At 47.7% G+C, this 19,308-nt stretch overlaps 1 protein-coding gene across 1 annotated transcript; it reads left to right on the forward strand.

Annotated features, from left to right (window-relative positions):
• Nucleotides 1-2,732: 2,732 nt before the first annotated feature.
• Nucleotides 2,733-19,033, forward strand: LOC309391453 (serine protease 57-like; the record flags this gene model as incomplete). Its single annotated transcript, XM_081951935.1, has 5 exons — nt 2,733-2,796; nt 8,872-9,043; nt 11,471-11,615; nt 16,914-17,174; nt 18,802-19,033. 5 exons carry the CDS (start codon nt 2,733-2,735, stop codon nt 18,952-18,954), a joined length of 795 nt encoding a protein of 264 aa, XP_081808061.1. The 3' UTR covers nt 18,955-19,033.
• Between the last annotated feature and the right edge of the window lie 275 nt (nt 19,034-19,308).

The following is a 19,308-nucleotide window of genomic DNA, read 5'->3' on the forward strand; positions in this document are numbered from 1 at the left end:
TATAAAGTAAAGTTACTTCCCTACTTTAGAAATCACCATTACTGTGGAACCGCTGGGCGGTTAGAAATTTTTTACTACTAACAGAGATACAAAAGTGGGGCGGTAGGTCTAAAAAGGCGGCGGGGGGGGCGTTCCACCAGGTTCGCCTGGTTGCGCCAATTGCGCCCCCTATTGGACCGGGATGCCCTTCGCACAGTCACTCACGCGCTGGTGACGTCCCGCCTAGACTACTGTAATGCTCTCTACATGGGGCTTCCCTTGAGATGCACTCGAAGACTGCAGCTGGTCCAGAACGTGGCCGCGCGGGTGATTATGGGGAGTACCAGATACTCCCATATAACACCTCTCCTGCGCGAGCTGCACTGGCTCCCTGTGGTCTATCGGGTGCGTTTCAAGGTGTTGATTACCATCTTCAAAGCGCTCCATGGCACAGGACCTAGCTACCTGCGGGATCGCATCCTGCCCCATACATCCCTACGACCAATTCGCTCTCACAGAGAGGGACTCCTCCGGGTGCTGTCCACTAAGCAGTGCCAAAGGGCGGCGCCCAGGAGTAGGGCCTTCTCTGTGATGGGCCCAGCCCTCTGGAATGACCTCCCCCCGGATATTAGGATTACCACCGACCTCCGCTCCTTCCGTACAAAACTCAAGACCCACCTTTTTCAACTAGCAGGCCTGGCTCAACCATAGCTCCATTTTACTCCTCCTGGCAATTTTTAAACTTGTAATCTCCATTGGGGTATTTAATTTTAACTTATTTTAATATTTCTATGTTATTATAATGATTGTATTGTGTTTTTTATACCTCCTCCGTACAATGTGTAATTTTATAATATGTGTTTTATTTATTGTACGCCGCCCCGAGTCCCTTTGTGGAGAGGGAGCGGCTAACAAATTTAATAAATAAATAAATAAATGAATAAAAAGGTTTGACTACCCTTGCTCTAAAAGGATTCAAATGACCAGCTGTCTGCAAGAAATATAAATCCTCCCAATCCCCACTATCTCATCAGAGCTGAAGAAGCTTATTGGATGAGAAGAGAAACCTCTTCAAAAGAAAAAAAACAAGGACGTCCAGTTGCCTCCTGAAAAAGCACCTGTGGTAGAAAAGAGCTAGTTCTCCGTGGACTCTTGGCCCCTGCTTAAGGAGCAAGTGCAAATTGTGCCAGTGTTACTTGCAACACTAACTCACTTGTGCCCTTTTCATCTAAGGTTCTCAGATATCTGTACAGGCAAAGGAGGACATGGACAGCTGGAAAGGAGGACCTATGGGGGAGAACACCCTTACTGTTTGCTTTTCTTGGCATCATCAATAAAGACTATAGTGGAAAAGCTACAAAAAAAAGTGTCCTTGGGCTGACCTGTATTCAGGCAGCCCTCAATTTATGACCATCACGAAGTCTGCCGATTAGGGTCATAAGTCATGACGGCTGTAAATGAGGTCATTACGGGAGCCACTCGATTTGTGACAACAGGATGCTGGCATCAGACAACGGGGCTTGAGATGAATCTAATGTTGGAAAGCACCATGAAATTCTGGAGACATAATGCAACACCAGAGCAATTGGAAAAGAATAGCATAGCATAGCATAGCATAGCATAGCATAGCATAGCATAGCATAGCATAGCATAGCATACAATACAATACAATACAATACAATACAATAACAGAGTTGGAAGGGACCTTGGAGATCTTCTAGTCCAACTCCCTGCTTAGGCAGGAAACCCTACACCACTTCAGACAAATGGCTATCCAACATCTTCTTAAAGACTTCCAGTGTTGGGGCATTCACAACTTCTGGAGGCAACTTCTGTTCCACTGATTAATTGTTCTCACTGTCAGGAAATTTCTCCTCAGTTCTAAGTTGCTTCTCTCCTTGATTAGTTTCCATCCATTGCTTCTTGTCCTGCCCTCGGGTGCCTCGGAGAATAGCTGGACTCCCTCTTCTTTGTGGCAACTGCTCCAATATTGATACACAGCTATTATGCCCCCCCCCCCAGTCCTTCTTTTCACTAGAGTAGATATAGCCAATTCCTGCAACCGTTCTTCATATGTTTTAGCCTCCATTCTTGTAATGTCATCTTTATTGCTCTTCTTTTCACTCTTTCTGGGGTCTCTGCATCATTTTTTATATTGTGGCAACCAAAACTGGATGCAATATTCATCCAATATCGAGGGAACTAGACCTGCCTTAATTTCTCATGTGGCAAATCTTGGTCAATTGGATGCTTGGGGCAAGGTTGGACGGCCTCTCAGATGTCCTTCCAAGGCAGCCGAAATGATTCATCCTATTTTGAAAAATAGGACGATATCGTAAGACCCGTTGGATAAATTCCTGCGTGCCACAGCTGTCCAGATCAAAGTTCTTGCATCACGGAGGGAGAAGTAGAGGTGGCTTATCTACCCCGATCCTTCCTTGATGAAAATTGTAAATGCAGCATGGGGCATTTGCTTCTTCCTCTTTACCCTAAGCCTTTTAGGGAAGGGGTTACCCAAAGAAACCACACCGGCTAACTGCTTGAGTAACTCTCTCGGGCAGTTGTAGCAGACCCCGTCAGGCTACCAACCACCTGTCGCATGACACACGCAAGGCCCCCCCTCAAAGGATTTGCTGCTATAAGCGTGTTCCAAAAATCGGAGGCGGCTTCCTTTGTGTCACTTCTTCATTGGGCAACAGGCCACTTCTTTAAGGCTGAAGAGGCTCGCAGATTTATTCTCCACATCTCAAAAGATGAGTAGAGCAAGCTTACAGCTCCTGAATGCCTGGCTGGTACTTTGGGTTCTGCTCCAGGCAGGTAAAGCAAACATTTCTTCTCATTAGATTCAGAATATCGTTTATTTTATTCCTTGTATGTTTATCCCGCCTTTATTCTTATGACAAATATCTCCTGGCAATGAACCTATCTGATATACCTTCCTCCTTCCATTTTCCTTAGAACAACAATCCTGTGAGGTGGGTTGGGCTAAGAGAGAAGGACTTGGCCCAAAGCCACCCAGTTGGCTTTCATGACTAAGGCAGGATTTGAACTCAAGGTCTCCCGCTTTCTGGCCTGCGGCCTTTAACCAAACTGTTATATATTATCTGAGCCTTATTGCTAACATTTCGTTTTTTTAAAATAGATGTGGATTTTAACTGTGGATTTCAACTTACAAAATTTCCCAGCCAACCCTACTGAAGAACCTATCGGGATCTTGGCTGACATTTCATTTTAAAAAATGAAAAAAACCTGATAGGCTCTTTAGTAGGATTGGCTGGGAAATTTTGTACGTTGAAATCCACATATATTCAGCTGGTCTAGTTGAGAAACACTGATATACAATACAATTCAATACAATAGCAGAGTTGGAAGGGATCTTGGAGGTCTTCTAGTCCAACCCCCTGCCTAGGCAGGAAACCCTATACCGTTTCAGACAAATGGCTATCCAACATCTTCTTAAAGACTTCCAGGGTTGGGGCATTCACAACTTCTGGAGGCAACTTCTGTTCCACTGATTAATTGTTCTGTCAGGAAATTTCTCCTCAGTTCTAAGTTGTTTCTCTCCTCGATTAGTTTCCACCCATTGCTTCTAGTTCTACCCTCGGGTGCCTTGGAGAATAGTTTGACTCCCTCTTCTTTGTGGCAACCCCTGAGATATTGGAACACTGCTATCATGTCTCCCCTAGTCCTTTTCATTAAACTAGACATACCTAGTTCCTGCAACCGTTCTTCCTATGTTTTATCCTCCAGTCCCCTAATCCTCTTTGTTGCTCTTCTCTGCACTCTTTCTAAAGTCTCCACATCTTTTCTACATCGTGGCGACCAAAACTGAATGCAGTATTCCAAGTGTGGCCTTACCAAGGCATTATAAAGGGGTATTTAACACTTCACGTGATCTTGATTCTATCCCTCTGTTGATGCAGCCTAGAACTGTGTTGGCTTTTTTGGCAGCTGCTGCACACGGCTGGCTCCTATTTAAATGGTTGTCCACTAGGACTCCAAGATCCCTTTCACAGTTACTACTATTGAGCAAGGTACCACTTTGGAGATTCAGCTTTAGTAATACATTAAAAAAAAAACAGTTTAGGTTTCACCACAAATCTCAAATTCAACTGTGAGGAAGCAACCTGATGCAATTGCTTAAAAAACTAATCTTAGATTGCCCAAATAGATGGGTGATAAACATTTTGATTGTGAGGAGGGATCCATTCTCTTCCATGCCAAAATATTGCGGGCTTATCTGGAGCATTTTGTACAGGTAGTCCTCAACTGACAAGAATTCGTTCAGTGACCATTTAAAATTACAAAGTGATTGAAAAAAGTGACTTATCCGCAGATTTAACTCATCCCCATGGTCAAGGGATCCAAATTCAGGCGCTTGTCAACTGGCATGTATTTATGACAGTTGCACTATCCTGGGATGTGATCCCCATTTGTGACCTTCCCAGATGGCTTCCGACAAGCAAAGTCAATTGGGGGGGGGGCAGCCAGATTCACTTAACGACCGCACAATTTACTTCACAACAGCAGTGATTTGCTCTGTCAAGTATACATTTGAGTCAGCACAATCTTTGTTCAAAGTCAATTAGATGATGGAAATAGCAAATTTGGGACAATGTTTAGCTTTTTCATGTATGGTTATCGTAGTCTTCCTGACAAAAGGGGAGAGACATTTGGTGGCTGCCGGTAAGAAATGGCCCCCAAAATCAAGATGGCTCCAACAATGATATAATGGATATAATAGGCAGGGGGTTGGACTAGAAGACCTCCAAGGTCCCTTCCAACTCTACTATTGTATTGTATTAAATTGTATAATGGAATGGTTTTTATGGGTGATGCAGCCCCCATCTTGAATTTTTTGCCATACTCTGCGACACATCTGGATAATTGTTGAATTTCTGCTAGCTTTGAATGTTTATGCTAGGGGTATTCAGGGTGTGGGTGTGGGTGGGTGTATGTGTGTGAAAAATCAAGAATATTTTTCTTGAAAAACTGGAAGGCTTTGATTGTGCAGTCATCAGAGGTGGATTCCTACTGCTTCGGACTGGTTCAGCCGAATAGGTAGTAACTCAGCTGGCCACACCCCTGAACCGGTTCTATCGGCAGTACCATAAGGGCCACCATCTTGTTTTTTGCTTCTGCACATGCGCAGAAGCCCTTTTTTATTTACTGTGCATGCACGCATAGCACGCATAAAGCGTGCAGTGCCCAAAGCGTGCCCCTGAGCAAACCAACTGGGAGAAAAAGCTGGAACCCACCCCTGGCAGTCTTGGCTACCGTCATGACTTTCAATACAATACAATACAATATAATAGCAGAGTGGGAAGGGACCTTGGAGGTCTTCTAGTCCAACCCCCTGCCTAGGCAGGAAACCCTATACCATTCACCTGTAACCCTGACCCGCCCCCGGGTAGAGGACCTGGTGGTCGCGTGGAATAATGCGACTACCGGGGCCTTGAACCGGGTGGCGCCTTTGCGGCCTCTCCGGCGGCAACGATCCACCCTGGCCCCTTGGTTTACCGAGGAGCTAAGGGTGATGAAATGCCGCAAGAGACGCCTAGAGAGTTGTTGGAGATCCTCCCGTTCCGAATTTGATCGAACACAGGCACGAGCCCATTTAAGGACGTACCTTGAGGCATTGAGAGTGGCCAAACGCCAATATTGTGCCACTCTCATTGCATCCGCAGAGAACCGCCCTGCCGCCCTGTTTCGGGTGTCCCGCTCCCTCTTGTTTCAGAGGCCGCGGGAGGCCCCTTTACAGGGCAGAGCAGAGGAATTTGGGAAATATCTGCAGGATAAAATCGCTCAAATCCGGAAGGATTGGGTCCCTGTCAGTGGTTCAATGGAGACGTCCGTGGCGAGTCTTGAGGAATCGACCTGGGAGGAGTTTGACTTGGTTGCCATCGAGGATTTGGACAGAATGCGTGGACGACTGCGACCCACCACATGTTTATTGGACCCGTGCCCCTCCTGGCTTGTACTGGCATCCTGGGAGGTTACACGAGACTGGCTCCTGGGCCTAGTGAACGCTTCGTTGAGCGAGGGGTCTCTCCCGGCCGCCTTGAAAGAGGCGGTGGTGAGACCCTTGCTCAAGAAGCCTTCCCTGGACCCTACGGAGCTGGCCAATTATCGTCCTGTCTCCAACCTTCCCTTTTTGGCGAAGGTTGTAGAGAGTGTGGTGGCTTACCAATTTCCACGACATCTGGAGGAAAATGATTATCTAGACCCGTGCCAGTCCGGCTTCCACCCCGGTCACAGCACGGAGACGGCCTTGGTCGCGTTGGTGGATGATCTCTGGAGGGCCAGAGATAGAGGTTGCTCCTCTATTCTGGTCCTATTAGACCTCTCGGCGGCTTTTGATACCATCGACCATGGTATCCTGCTGCGCCCGCTGGAGGGGTTGGGGGTCCGGGGCACCGTTTTGCGGTGGTTCGGCTCCTACCTTTCTGGCCGGACGCAGCGTGTGTTGGCAGGGGAGGAGAGGTCGACCCTACGCCCCCTTACTTTTGGGGTGCCACAGGGGTCGGTCCTCTCGCCACTCCTGTTCAACACATATATGAAGCCGCTGGGTGAGATCATCCGTGGTTTCGGGGTGGGATATCATCTGTACGCTGATGATACTCAGCTGTACTTTTCCACCCCGAACCACCCCAACGAGGCCGTCGAAGTGATGTCCCGGTGTGTGGAAGCCGTACGGGTCTGGATGGATGGCAACCGACTCAAACTCAACCCCTCCAAGACGGAGTGGCTGTGGGTACCAGCTCCCCGGTTCAGCCAATTAATTCCATCATTGGCCATCGGGGGCATCCAACTCGCCCCCGTGGAGCGGGCGCGCAATTTGGGCGTCCTCCTGGATGCCCGGCTGTCCATGGATGACCATGTGACAGCCGTGGCAAGGGGGGCGTTCCACCAGGTTCGCCTGGTGCGCCAATTGCGCCCCCTACTGGACCAGGACGCCTTACGCACGGTCACTCATGCGCTGGTGACGTCTCGCTTGGACTACTGTAACGCTCTCTACATGGGGCTTCCCTTGAAATGCACCCGGAGGCTACAGTTGGTCCAGAACGCAGCCGTGCGGGTAATTATGGGGAGTACTAGGTACTCCCATGTGACACCATTCCTGCGCGAGCTGCACTGGCTTCCTGTGGTCTATCGGGTGCGTTTCAAGGTTTTGATAACGATCTTCAAAGCGCTCCATGGCTCAGGACCTAGTTACTTGCGGGATCGTATTCTGCCCCATACATCCCTGCGACCAATCCGCTCGCACAGAGAGGGTCTCCTCCAGGTGCCGTCCACCAGGCAGTGCCGGGGGGCGGCGCCTAGGAGTAGAGCCTTCTCTGTGGCGGGCCCAGCCCTGTGGAATGACCTCCCCCCGGATATTAGGAATACCTCTGACCTCCGCTCCTTTCGTGTAAAGCTCAAGACCCACCTATTTCAAGTAGCTGGCCTGGCTCAACTTTGATCCAACTATATCGCTCCTGACGGGTTTTTTATTTGGGGTATTTTAATTGTATTAAATTATTTAGGGGTTTTTAAACATTGTGTTTTTAATTGTTTTTTATTCATCAGCTCACCTCCTCCTTGTATATGTATATGTCTTGGTATACGTTTTTGTTATATGTATGTTTGTTTATATATTTATTTCCTATGTTTTATTGTACGCCGTCCCGAGTCCTTCGGGAGAGGGTGCGGCTAAGAAATAAATATTTATTATTTATTATTATTATTCCAGACAAATGGCTATCCAACATCTTCTTAAAGACTTCCAGTGTTGGAGCATTCACAACTTCTGGAGGCAACTTCTGTTCCTCTGATTAATTGTTCTAACTGTCAGGAAGTTTCTCCTCAGTTCTAAGTTTCTTCTTTCCTTGATTAGTTTCCATCCATTGCTTCTTGTTCTACCCTCGAGTGCCTTGGAGAATAGCTTGACTCCCTCTTCTTTGTGGCAACCCCTGAGATATTGGAACACTGCTATCATGTCTCCCCTGGTCCTTCTTTCTATTAAACTAGACATACCCAGTTCCTGCAACCGTTCTTCATATGTTTTAGTCTCCAGTCCCCTAATCCTCTTTGTTGCTCTTCTCTGCACTCTTTCTAGAGTCTCCACATCTTTTCTACATCATGGCGACCAGAACTGAATGCAGTATTCCAAGTGTGGCCTTACCAAGGCCTTATAAAGTGGTATGAACACTTCACGTGATCTTGATTCTATCCCTCTGTTGATGCAGCCTTTTGACACAGACACACACACACAGAGTGTGTGCAATTGTTGTCCCCAAAACTGAGCTCTTACTTGGTATCAAAGCCAATAAGTCACCGGACACAAGGTGCGATATAGGATTATACTTTTATTTTGGTACCAAGATATAAGGACCCCGGTTTGAAAAGCTAACCAAGGGCCAAGAGTAGAACCTTACAGCAGTTTTTATAGTCAAGGGATGGCCGCGTTCAACCCTTTGCCCTTCCCCTAATAATGCATGCATAACAGATAATATTGATTGGTTATTTGGATGTCACCCCCCAAAAAAAACCTTATGCTTGTTATGTTAAATAGCTAATTGTCACGTCATCTGTTTTTCATCCCAGGTCACGGGTATCTTGCAAAGTGTGCCACCTCTGTGGGTGTTGGGGTTTTTCTTGTAATCGATAACCTCGGAGCTCCTTGCCTGGATGGATGAGCGCTGGGATGGCTTAGTAAGGTCTGGCTGGCGATCTGGAGGAGGAAGGCGCTGAGCTCAAACTACGAAAGCCCAGCAGTGTGGAGGCCTTCAGCCAGCTCGCCGGCGCCTGAAATTAGGGGGTCGTCTTATACGCCCAGTCGCCTTATACGCCAGAATATACGGTAGCTTAGTCCTTGGCAATCATTTCCTCCCATTGTGCTTCTTTGTGTAGGTCTTTGTTTTGCGGCTGGGATCCGGAGAACATGGGTCATTGGAGGCAAGGAAGTGAAACCCCACTCTCGGCCCTTTATGGCCTCCATCCAAGAGGAGAACCGACACGTCTGCGGTGGGTTCTTGGTGGCACGGTCATGGGTGATGACAGCAGCTCATTGTCAGATTCCCAAGTAAGTGAGAACTTACCCCATTCCCCACTCTAGCACTGATGATTTTACCTAGTTGGGTCATAAAACATCTGCAGGCCAACGACCAAGCTCAGAGTGCACCAAGGACCCCACAGCTCAACCCTGAGCTACAAATATTGTCTTCTATTGGTAAGTAAGTAAGGGATGCGGTGGCTCAGTGGCTAAGACACGGAGCTTGTTGATCAGAAAGGTCGGCAGTTCGGCAGTTCGAATCCCTAGCGCCGTGTAACGGAGTGAGCTCCCGTTACTTGTCTCAAGTTCTGCCAACCTAGCAGTTTGAAAGCACGTAAAAATGCAAGTAGAAAAATAGGAGCCACCTTTGGTGGGAAGGTAAAATAGCATTCCGTGCACCTTCGGTGTTCAGTCATACCGGCCACATGACCACGGAGACGTCTTCGGACAGCAGGAACTGGGTATGTTTAGCTTAAGAGAAAGAAGGACTAGGGGAGACATGATAGCAGTATTCCAATATCTCAGGGGTTGCCACAAAGAAGAGGGAGTCAAACTATTCTCCAAGGCACCTGAGGGTAGAAAAAGAAGCAATGGGTGGAAACTAATCAAGGAGAGAAGCAACTTAGAACTGAGGAGAAACTTCCTGACAGTTAGAACAAATAATCAGTGGAACAGAAGTTGCCTCCAGAAGTTGTGAATGCCCCAACACTGGAAGTCTTTAAGAAGATGTTGGATAGCTATTTGTCTGAAACGGTATAGGGTTTCCTGCCTAGGCAGGGGGTTGGACTAGAAGGCCTCCAAGGTCCCTTCCAACTCTGCTATTGTATTGTATTGTAATAGCTCTGGCTCTTCGGCTTTGAAATGGAGATGAGCACCGCCCCCTAGAGTTGGGAACAACTAGCACATATGTGCAAGGGGAAACTTTACCTTTATTGGTAAGTAACAGCCACTGTGTGTGATGTGTTGCAACTAGAGGACAAACAGATCAACTTATTCCCTCTCAAGGGCATTGAAGTGAATCCCTGCAGGAGTTAAATGAGAAACTTGGTCGTTAAAGCGAATCTGGCTTTCCCATTGACTTTGCTCGTCAGAAGGTCCCAAAACGCAACCGTCATAAATAGGAACCAGTTGCCAAGCATGTAAATTTTGATCCTGTGTCCACGGGGATGCTGCAACCATCGTAAGTGTGAAAACCGGTCGTACGTCCTTGAATTGTCATTGTACATTGAAGATCACGTTTAATTTCGTTATATAAGGTGCAATGACAATAAAGTAAACTAAACTAAGTCACTTTTTTCACTGCCGTAGTAACTTTGAAAGGTTACTAAGTGAATGATTGTAAGTCGAGGGCTACCTGTACAAAGGAATATTTCACTTTTTAGAGGGGATACATAAATAAAGTAGATTTTTGGAATCCAGCTCGGACTCCGTTTGGGTGAAACAAACCAGGCTGATGAATCTGCCGACATTTATGGCTAACATAACCGTGAGTTCACTAAAGGGCCGAACTCCAGGTTGTATGCATATATACAAGTAATCCTCGACTTACAACAATTTGTTTAGTGACTGTTCAAAGTTACAACAGCAGTGAAAAATGTGACTTATGACCATTTTTCACACTTACGACCTTTGCAGAATCCTCAACAGTGGTGGGTTCCTACCGGTTCGGACCGGTTCCATCGAGTAGGTAGTAACTCGGCTTGCCACGCCCCCAAACCTATTGGTTCTATTGTCGGTGCCGCCATCTTGATTTTCGGTGCTGCGCATGCACAGGACAATCTTCAATGCAATTTTTTTCCCCTTTTCTAATGTGTGCATGCGCAGATTGTTTCAGGTGCAGATGCGCACACATGCGGAGCATTTGCACACCCGTACTGGCAGTAATGCCAGCAGGAACCTACCCCTGATCCTCAAGATCGTGTGATCAAAATTCAGATGCTTGGCAACTGTCTCATATTTATGACCGTTGCTGTGTCCCAAGATGAAGTGATCGCCTTTTGCGACCTTCTCACAAGCAAAGTCAATGGGGAAGCCAGATTCCCTTAACGCAGGGGTGTCCAAACTTGGGAACTTTAAGACTTGTGGACTTCAACTCCCAGAATTCCCCAGCCAGCCATGCTGGCTGGGGAATTCTGAGAGTTGAAGTCCACAAGTCTTAAAGTTCCCAAGTTTGGACACCCCTGCCTTAACGTAAGTTACTAAACTTATCAACTGCAGTGAGTCACTTGACAACTGTGGCCAAAAGGTTGTAAAATGGGGCAAAACTCACTTAAGAGATGTCTCGCTTAACAGCAGACTGGGCTCAATTGTGGTCGTACGCCGGGGATTGTATTGCCGTGTTTCCCGAAAGCTGAGTTTCACTTGAAGAGAGGTTATGTTTCTTCTTCTTGTGGAAATTGTCTTATGCTGTAAGGATGGATATTGCCACTACTAACTTTTCCCAATTGATCCTGGCAGACGGTCTGCCCAGTTTCGTGTCATCCTCGGTGCCCATTCGCTCAAGACTCGGGAGGCCTCCCAGCAAATCTTTGGCATCAAGAACTCCATTGCTCACCCGCTCTTCAATCCTGAGACAGTGAAAAATGACATCCGTTTACTGAAAGTGAGTGTGGGGAGAGAAGTGGGCATCCGTCTGCGGATACAATGGGGGAAGAAGAGTAGCATTCTGTTATTTCGCCACCTCATGTTGCAAAGGAAGCTGTTTTCTGATGAAGGGCTCAATTAAAGGATCTTTTGTGCAAGATGCTAAAGCCAGGCTTCCCTCCCTCCCTCCCTCTTTCCTTCTCTCCCTCCTTCCCTTCCCCTTCCTTCCCTCCCTCCCTCCCTCCCTTCCCTCCCTCCTTCCCTTTCCTTCCTTTCCCCTTCCCTCCCTCCCTCCCTCCCTCCTTCCTTCCTCTCCCTCCCTCCCTCCCTCCCCCTCCTTCCCTCCCTCCCTCCTTCCCTCCCTCCCTCCTCCCTCCCTCCTCCCCCTTCCTTCCCTCCCTCCCTCCCTCCTTTCCTCCCTCCTTCCCTCCTTCCTTCCCTCCCTCCTTCCCTTCCTTTCCCCTTGCTTCCCTCCCTCCTTCCTTCCCCTCCCTCCTTCCTTCCCTCCCTCCCTCCCTCCTTCCTTCCCTCCCTCCCTCCCTTCCCTCCCTCCTTCCTCTCCCTCCCTCCCTCCTTCCTTCCTCTCCCTCCCTCCCTCCTTCCCTCCCTCCCTCCCTCCTCCCTCCCCCTTCCTTCCCTCCCTCCTTCCCTCCTTCCTTCCCTCCCTCCCTTCCTCCTTCCCTCCCTCCTTCCCTTCCTCCTTCCTTCCCTCCCTCCTTCCCTTCCTTTCCCCTTGCTTCCCTCCCTCCTTCCTTCCCTCCCTCCTTCCCTTCCTTTCCCCTTGCTTCCCTCCCTCCCTCCTTCCTTCCTCTCCCTCCCTCCCTCCTTCCTTCCCTCCCTTCTTCCCTTCCCTTCCTTCCCTCCCTCCTTCCTTCCTTGGTGGGAGGAAGAGCTGTAGAGGTTCAGGGGTTAGAATGCAGTATTGCAAGGTAATTCTGCCAACTGCCAGCAGTTCAGTCCTCCTTGGCTCATGGTTGACTCAGCCTTCCATCCTTCCGAAGTCGGAAAAACGAGGACACAGATTGCTTAGAGAGGCCTGTAAAGCACTGTAAAGCTGTATGTAAGTCTATGTGCTATTGCTATTACTTCCTTCCTCCTTTCTTCCTTCCTGCCACCCTCCTTTCTTCCCCCTTCCCTTCTCCTCCTTCTCCTCCTTCTCTTCTCTTCTTCTCTTCTCTTCTTTTCTCTTCTCTTCTCTTCTCTTCCCTTCCCTTCCCTTCCTTTCCTTTCCTTGCCTTGCCTTGCCTTGCCTTGCCTTCTGTTTTAAATTTAGACAGGGTTTTGCACAACCTATTCAGACAGATTAGTTATAAATCTTGCTCTTCATCTGCAAAATTGATGCTTTTAAAAAGGTTTAACTAAGTGTTTGAGATACGCTGAGTCACACTGAAGGCCATTTGCGCTAATAAAAATGTGCTCTTTGGCTGAACTGTTATTCGCTGCTGCAAAATGAAGCGAGATTCCAGTTCCTTAGTGGAGTCAGAATAAATGGCAAATTTTAAAAAACATCTAAGAAGCTGCCTTATACCAAATCAGCCAACTAATCTATCTACATTCCGTTGTCTTCTAAGCTTGATTGGGGGAAAATGCTTCAGATTTCAGACAATCGGAGACTGAAATTCTAGTTGTTCATCAATGCAAGATATATTTTCTGTCTCTCAATTCCCAAACCCCCCACAACACCATTCTTAACACACTATCATGACCCCAAATATAATTCACCAATCCCGGAGGGTCTCTTTTCCATTGTTCTGTATATTAAATATTAAACACTAGGGGGCGATCCCGGCTTCCACAAGGAAGAAATAATTGGAGGCGAAATGTGTGATATAGTTAAATTCCAGCAGGGTGAAAGTGGCGAATGGCTTCACAGATCAGGACGCTTCAGAGGTGGCCAACATCTGGATGGCCTGGCAGTGGTACGACATCCGGTTGTTTTGAAACAGCTTCTGAAAGGCTCCCCCTCAACATTTCTCTCTAGACCTCCCAATCCTTTTGGATCACTCGGCATGAACCAAGCCATAAAATGCTGCAAATAAAACTTATGTAACTTTGCGGGGGAAATAACCCTTAAAGAATAATGCGGAAAAGTGTGCTCCGATGGTTTTCGGGGGGTTTGACAAAATCAACTGGGTGAGGAAAGAGTTTGAATCGGTGGGGCTACATGGACCAGGGGTGTCAAACTCAGGGGTGGGTTCTGGCCGCCATTACTACCAGTTCGTCGCCCGAAAAAATTTGCAACCTTAAAAAAAGGAATAAAAATTACATCTTTTCAATGAAGATGCTTCCTGTGCACACGGCTGAGTAACAGAGTTGGAAGGGACTGTTGTGGCCCGCCAGTGGCCAGCAGAGCTGGTAGCAGATTCGGGCAGTGAGGAGGTTAGGGAGGAACCTGGGCCAGTCCTGGAGTCTGGGGAATAGCAGTGTTCCAATATCTCAGGGGTTGCCACAAAGAAGAGGGAGTCAAACTATTCTCCAAGGCACCTGAGGGTAGAACAAGAAGCAATGGGTGGAAACTAATCAAGGAGAGAAGCAACTTAGAACTGAGGAGAAATTTCCTGACAGTGAGAACAATTAATCAGTGGAACAGAAGTTGCCTCCAGAAGTTGTGAATGCCCCAACACTGGAAGTCTTTAAGAAGATGTGGGATAGCCATTTGTCTGAAATGGTATAGGGTTTCCTGCCTAGGCGGGGGGTTGGACTAGAAGACCTCCAAGGTCCCTTCCAACTCTACTATTGTATTGTATTGAATGCTCTGAGGAGGGCTCTGTGTCGGAGGCAGAGATGGGGCCAGGGCCGTCGGACAGTTATCAGCTGCCTTTGGAGTCGGAGATCAGTGGGGCAGAAGAACAGCTGGAGCCTGTTTCCAGTGTGCACATGCACAGACTTGCCAAGTGAAGTGAACAGCTAAGGAACAGGGCTTGACTTGGGAGTAAGACCACAGGTGGACGATGAATGGCTCCTCCCAGAGGAAATAAAAGAGGAGCGAAAGGGGAGTGGAGTTTGCAGGAGACAATTAGTTCCCTTAATTGGTTCATGACTCTCCCAGACTCCTTGCCAAGTTTTGCAGAGATCGGCCTGTCAGCTCTCCAAGCCAGATAAAGTCTGTGGCTGTAAATCCTCCCTTGAAAGACTTTGCTGGATGTGAATGAGCAGAATTCACAGCAAATTAATAAAAGGGTTTTTTATCGGGACAAGGAATTTGCTTCATGTTCTCGGGAAGCCTCGGTCAGAACTGGGATCTTGGAGGTCTTCTAGCCCAACCCCCTGTTCAAGCAGGAGATCCTATTTCCATTTTGGCAGTGTCTATGGAGATTCTCAATCATCCAGGTCCTGGTTGTCCCAAAGGTGCTTTTTCAAGAGGCGACTGGACTTTCTGAAGAAGCTCCTTGGATGAGAAGCGAAATGTCTTCAAAGAAAAACCAGAAAGTCCAGTTGCCCTTTGTAAAAGCACTTTGGGGACATTTTGGCAGTGGCTTGCTCTCTAAGCTTGTGAACATTTCGTTTCTGAACATTTCGTTATCAGACTAGGTAAGCAGGATTTTCTTCTCCTATTCCTCCTTCGCTTATAACATGTTTTGTGTGCCAGTGTGGTCAGTCGGTTGTGTGGTTTGTTGTTTGTTTGGAGCAAGAGGAATAGGAGAAGAAATTTCTGCTGATGATGTTACCCACTCTGGTAACGAAACGTTCAGAAACCAAATTGAAACAACGTTGGAAAGCAAGCCACTGCCAAAATCTAAAGCCCGAGCTACAAGTATTTTTTATTATTATTTCACCCCTATACCATATTAGACAATACAATAGAATACAATAGTAGAGTTGGAAGGGACCTTGGAGGTCTTCTAGTCCAACCCCCTGCCTAGGCAGGAAGCCCTATACCGTTTCAGACAAATGGCTATCCAACATCTTCTTAAAGACTTCCAGTGTTGGGGCATTCACAACTTCTGGAGGCAAGCTGTTCCACTGATTAATTGTTCTAACTGTCAGGAAGTTTCTCCTCAGTTTAAGTTGCTTCTCTCCTTGATTAGTTTCCACCCATTGCTTCTTGTTCTACCCTCAGGTGCCTTGGAGAATAGTTTGACTCCCTCTTCTTTGTGGCAACCCCTGAGATATTGGAACACTGCTATCATGTCTCCCCTAGTCCTTCTTTTCATTAAACGAGACATACCCAGTTCCTGCAACCGTTCTTCATATGTTTTAGTCTCCAGTCCCCTAATCCTCTTTGTTGCTCTTCTCTGCACTCTTTCTAGAGTCTCCACATCTTTTCTACATCGTGGCGACCAGAACTGAATGCCGTATTCCAAGTGTGGCCTTACCAAGGGATTATAAAGTGGTATTAACACTTCACGTGATCTTGATTCTATCCCTCTGTTGATGCAGCTTAGGACTGTGTTGGCTGTACAAATGTCTGTCCGACCTCATAAGATGAAACTATTTTCATCTTATGCTTCAGTCAATATTTATTTATTTATTTGTAAAATTTATACATAAGAGGATGCTGCAAAAACGGAGTTGGGAGAAATAACAGAAAAACAGAGTTGGGAGAAATAACAGAAAAACATCATAGAATAGAGTAGAACAGAACAGAACAGAACAGAACAGAATAGAATAAGAGAGTTGGAAGGGACCTTGGAGGTCTTCTAGTCCAACCCCCTGCTTAGGCAGGAGACCCTACACCACTTCAGACAAATTGTTGTCCAAACTCTTCTTAAAAACCTCCAGCGTTTGAGCACCCACAACTTCTGGAGGCAAGTCGTTCCACTGATTAATTGTTCTTACTGTCTGGAACTTACTTTTTAGTTCTAGGTTGCTTCTCTCCTTGATTAGTTTCCATCCATTGCTGCTTGTTCCTGCCTTCAGGTGCTTTCAGCTTGACCCTCTCTTCTTTGTGACTCATGCTTTGCAGATGAATCATTGCTGAAAGAGACATGGTGCTCAAGTGGCTAAGACGCTGAGCTTGTCGATCGGCAGTTCGGCGGTTCGAATCCCTAGCGCCGCGTAACGGAGTGAGCTCCCATTACTTGTCCTAGCTTCTGCCAACCTAGCAGTTCGAAAGCATGTAAAAATACAAGTAGAAAAAATAGGGACCACCTTTGGTGGGAAGGTAACAGCGTTCCGTATACCTTCGCCGTTTAGTCATGCCGGCCACATGACCACGGAGACGTCTTCGGACGGTGTTGGCTCTTCGGCTTTGAAACAGAGATGAGCACCCTAGAGTTGGGAATGACTAGCGCATATGTGGGAGGGGAACCGTTACCTTTTACCTTGCATTGCTGAAAACGCAACAGCCCCTATCTACTTTTCTCTCTGTCTGCAGTTGAACGGATCCGCCATTTTCAACAAGAATGTCCGGAAGATCAAGTTACCTCACGCCTACACCGATCTTTGCCCTGGACTCACTTGCCGTGTTATCGGCTGGGGGGACATCTCAAATTATGCGACCGTCCCCACCGAACTCATGGAAGCCAACACAACCATCGTGGACAGGAAGGCTTGCAACGCATCGTGGCAAGGATTCGTCTCCAAGGGCATGGTCTGCGCAGCCAGCACCAGTGCCGCCCTGCGTGGTTTCTGCTCGGTGAGCCTGGGGTGGCTTTCCCAAAATAGAAGCTCAGCTAAGGAGTTTCAGATGCCGTGTTCAGTCAGAGACGGAACACTGCGAGGGTGAAATTGCGAAGATGAGACAGTGCTTGACAAAAAGATTCATGCTGTCATCCATCACCCGTTTGGACAAAAGTTGATGGATTTAAACCAAGGGTGTTAAACTCAAGGCCCGTGGGCTGCATCCAGCCCGTGGGTTGTTTAGATCTGGCCCATGGGGCCGCCCTGGAAACAGCAACCGACTGGCCCACCGTACCTCGGTGTTTGGCCCTCCCGAGCTCCGTTTTCACTGGCAGAGGGTTGCAGGAGGCCATGGCAGCCGAAAAGGGAGCTCGGGAGCCTGTTTTTGCTGGCAGAATGCTTGGGCCAGTGGTGGGTTCTGGGCGGTCTGGTCCGGTCTGGGCGTACCGGTGGCAGCTGGGAGCAGCGGCCTCCGTACCAGAACGGTGTTTCTTTTGGCCCACCCACCCGTCCGCATTCCTTACCTCTTTTTGAGGGAAACGGGCCAATTGCGCATGCGCGCACAGCATATGGCGCCTGGGTGACCTCGCTGGGCATTGCAGGGAGGTGGCGTGCACATACATGCATGCAGAGCGCGGGTTCCCCAGATGGGCATAGGGCCCCATTGCAGCTTCCCTGTTGCAACGGGATCCGGAACCCACCACTGGCTTGGGCCACCACAGGCGCCCCCGACACGAGTGACATCTGGCCATACCCACCCTGGCCACATCCCCCCCGGCCCCTCCTGAGGTCAAACACAACCCTGATGGGGCCCTCAATGAAATCGAGTTTAACACCCCTGATTTAAACGGATTATTTATTAACCATCCCTTTGGACAATGTACCACAAAGTATGAAAACAAACCCAAAATAATACAGGTAGGCCTCACCTTACCATTACAATTGAGCCCGGCATTTCTGTTGCTAAGCGAAACATTGGTTAAGTGAGTTTCGCTCCATTTTACAACATTTCTTGCCACAGTTGTTAAGTGAATCCCTGCAGGAATTAATTTAGTAACGCGGTTGTTCAATGAATCTGGATTTCCCCGTTGACTTCGCTTGTTAAGAGGGCTGCAAAAGGGGATTCCCACGACCCCGGGACACTGCAACCCTCATAAATAGGAGTCGCCAAGCGTCTGGATTTTGATCATGTGACCATGGGGAAGCTGGAACAGTCATAAGTGTGAAAAATGGTCGTAAGTCGCTTTTTTCAGAGCCGTTGTAACTTTGAATGGTCACTAAATGAACTGTTGTAAGTCGAGGACTACCTGTATAAACATGAATGAATGAATGAGTGAGTGAGTGACTTTGAAAGACTTAATCTACCCACGTTGATCATTACCTCTCTACCATCTGATTTTTAAAATTCTTTTCCCTTGATCCTACTGTCTTCGGGTGTTACCTAATCTATTATTATGGTTGGTCACACAGACAGACAGATGTGTAGACTGGATTCGAAATTTGTGTCCTTATTAATATTATTATTTGATATTTAATGCCATGTTGTTGCAACGGGGGGGGGGCATGGTGACGGTGCTTGAACCCATCTGCCCAAGGGCATTACCGAGACCCTATACTTGACCCCTCTCTTCCCTCTTTTCTAGGGTGACTCAGGTGGTCCCTTAGTGTGCGGGAAAAACGTTCAGGGCATCGTCTCCTTCAATGGAAAGAGATGTGGCGATCGGTGGTTCCCGGATGTCTATACCCGCATTGCCAATTACATCACCTGGATCCGTTTCGTGCTGCAGACCTTTTGATTGGTGGTCTTGGAAGACTGGGGGTGGGTGGGTTTCTCTAAAAAAAAGCTGACCTCTTTTGTGGGAGAGGAGAAACAGATTCACTCAGCTTTGTCCAGGTCTACAACTCCCCACATTTCCAAGCCATACACAGACATATTGATGGGATGTTCTGGATGATGTATTCATCACACATCTGGAAAAATAGAAGGTCGATGTTACACTGACAATTGGATAGATCTCCTCCTCTTCCTCCTCTCCTCCTCCTCCTCCTTCTCCTCCTCTTCTCCTCCTCCTCCTCCTCCTCTTCCTTCTCTTTCTTCCTCTTCCTCATCCTCTTCTTCCTCTTCCTTCTCCTCTTCCTCCTTCCATGTC

The sequence above is a fragment of the Natrix helvetica genome (genome assembly GCF_964273705.1).
Source record: "Natrix helvetica genome assembly, chromosome: 1".
Taxonomy (NCBI): domain Eukaryota; kingdom Metazoa; phylum Chordata; class Lepidosauria; order Squamata; family Natricidae; genus Natrix; species Natrix helvetica.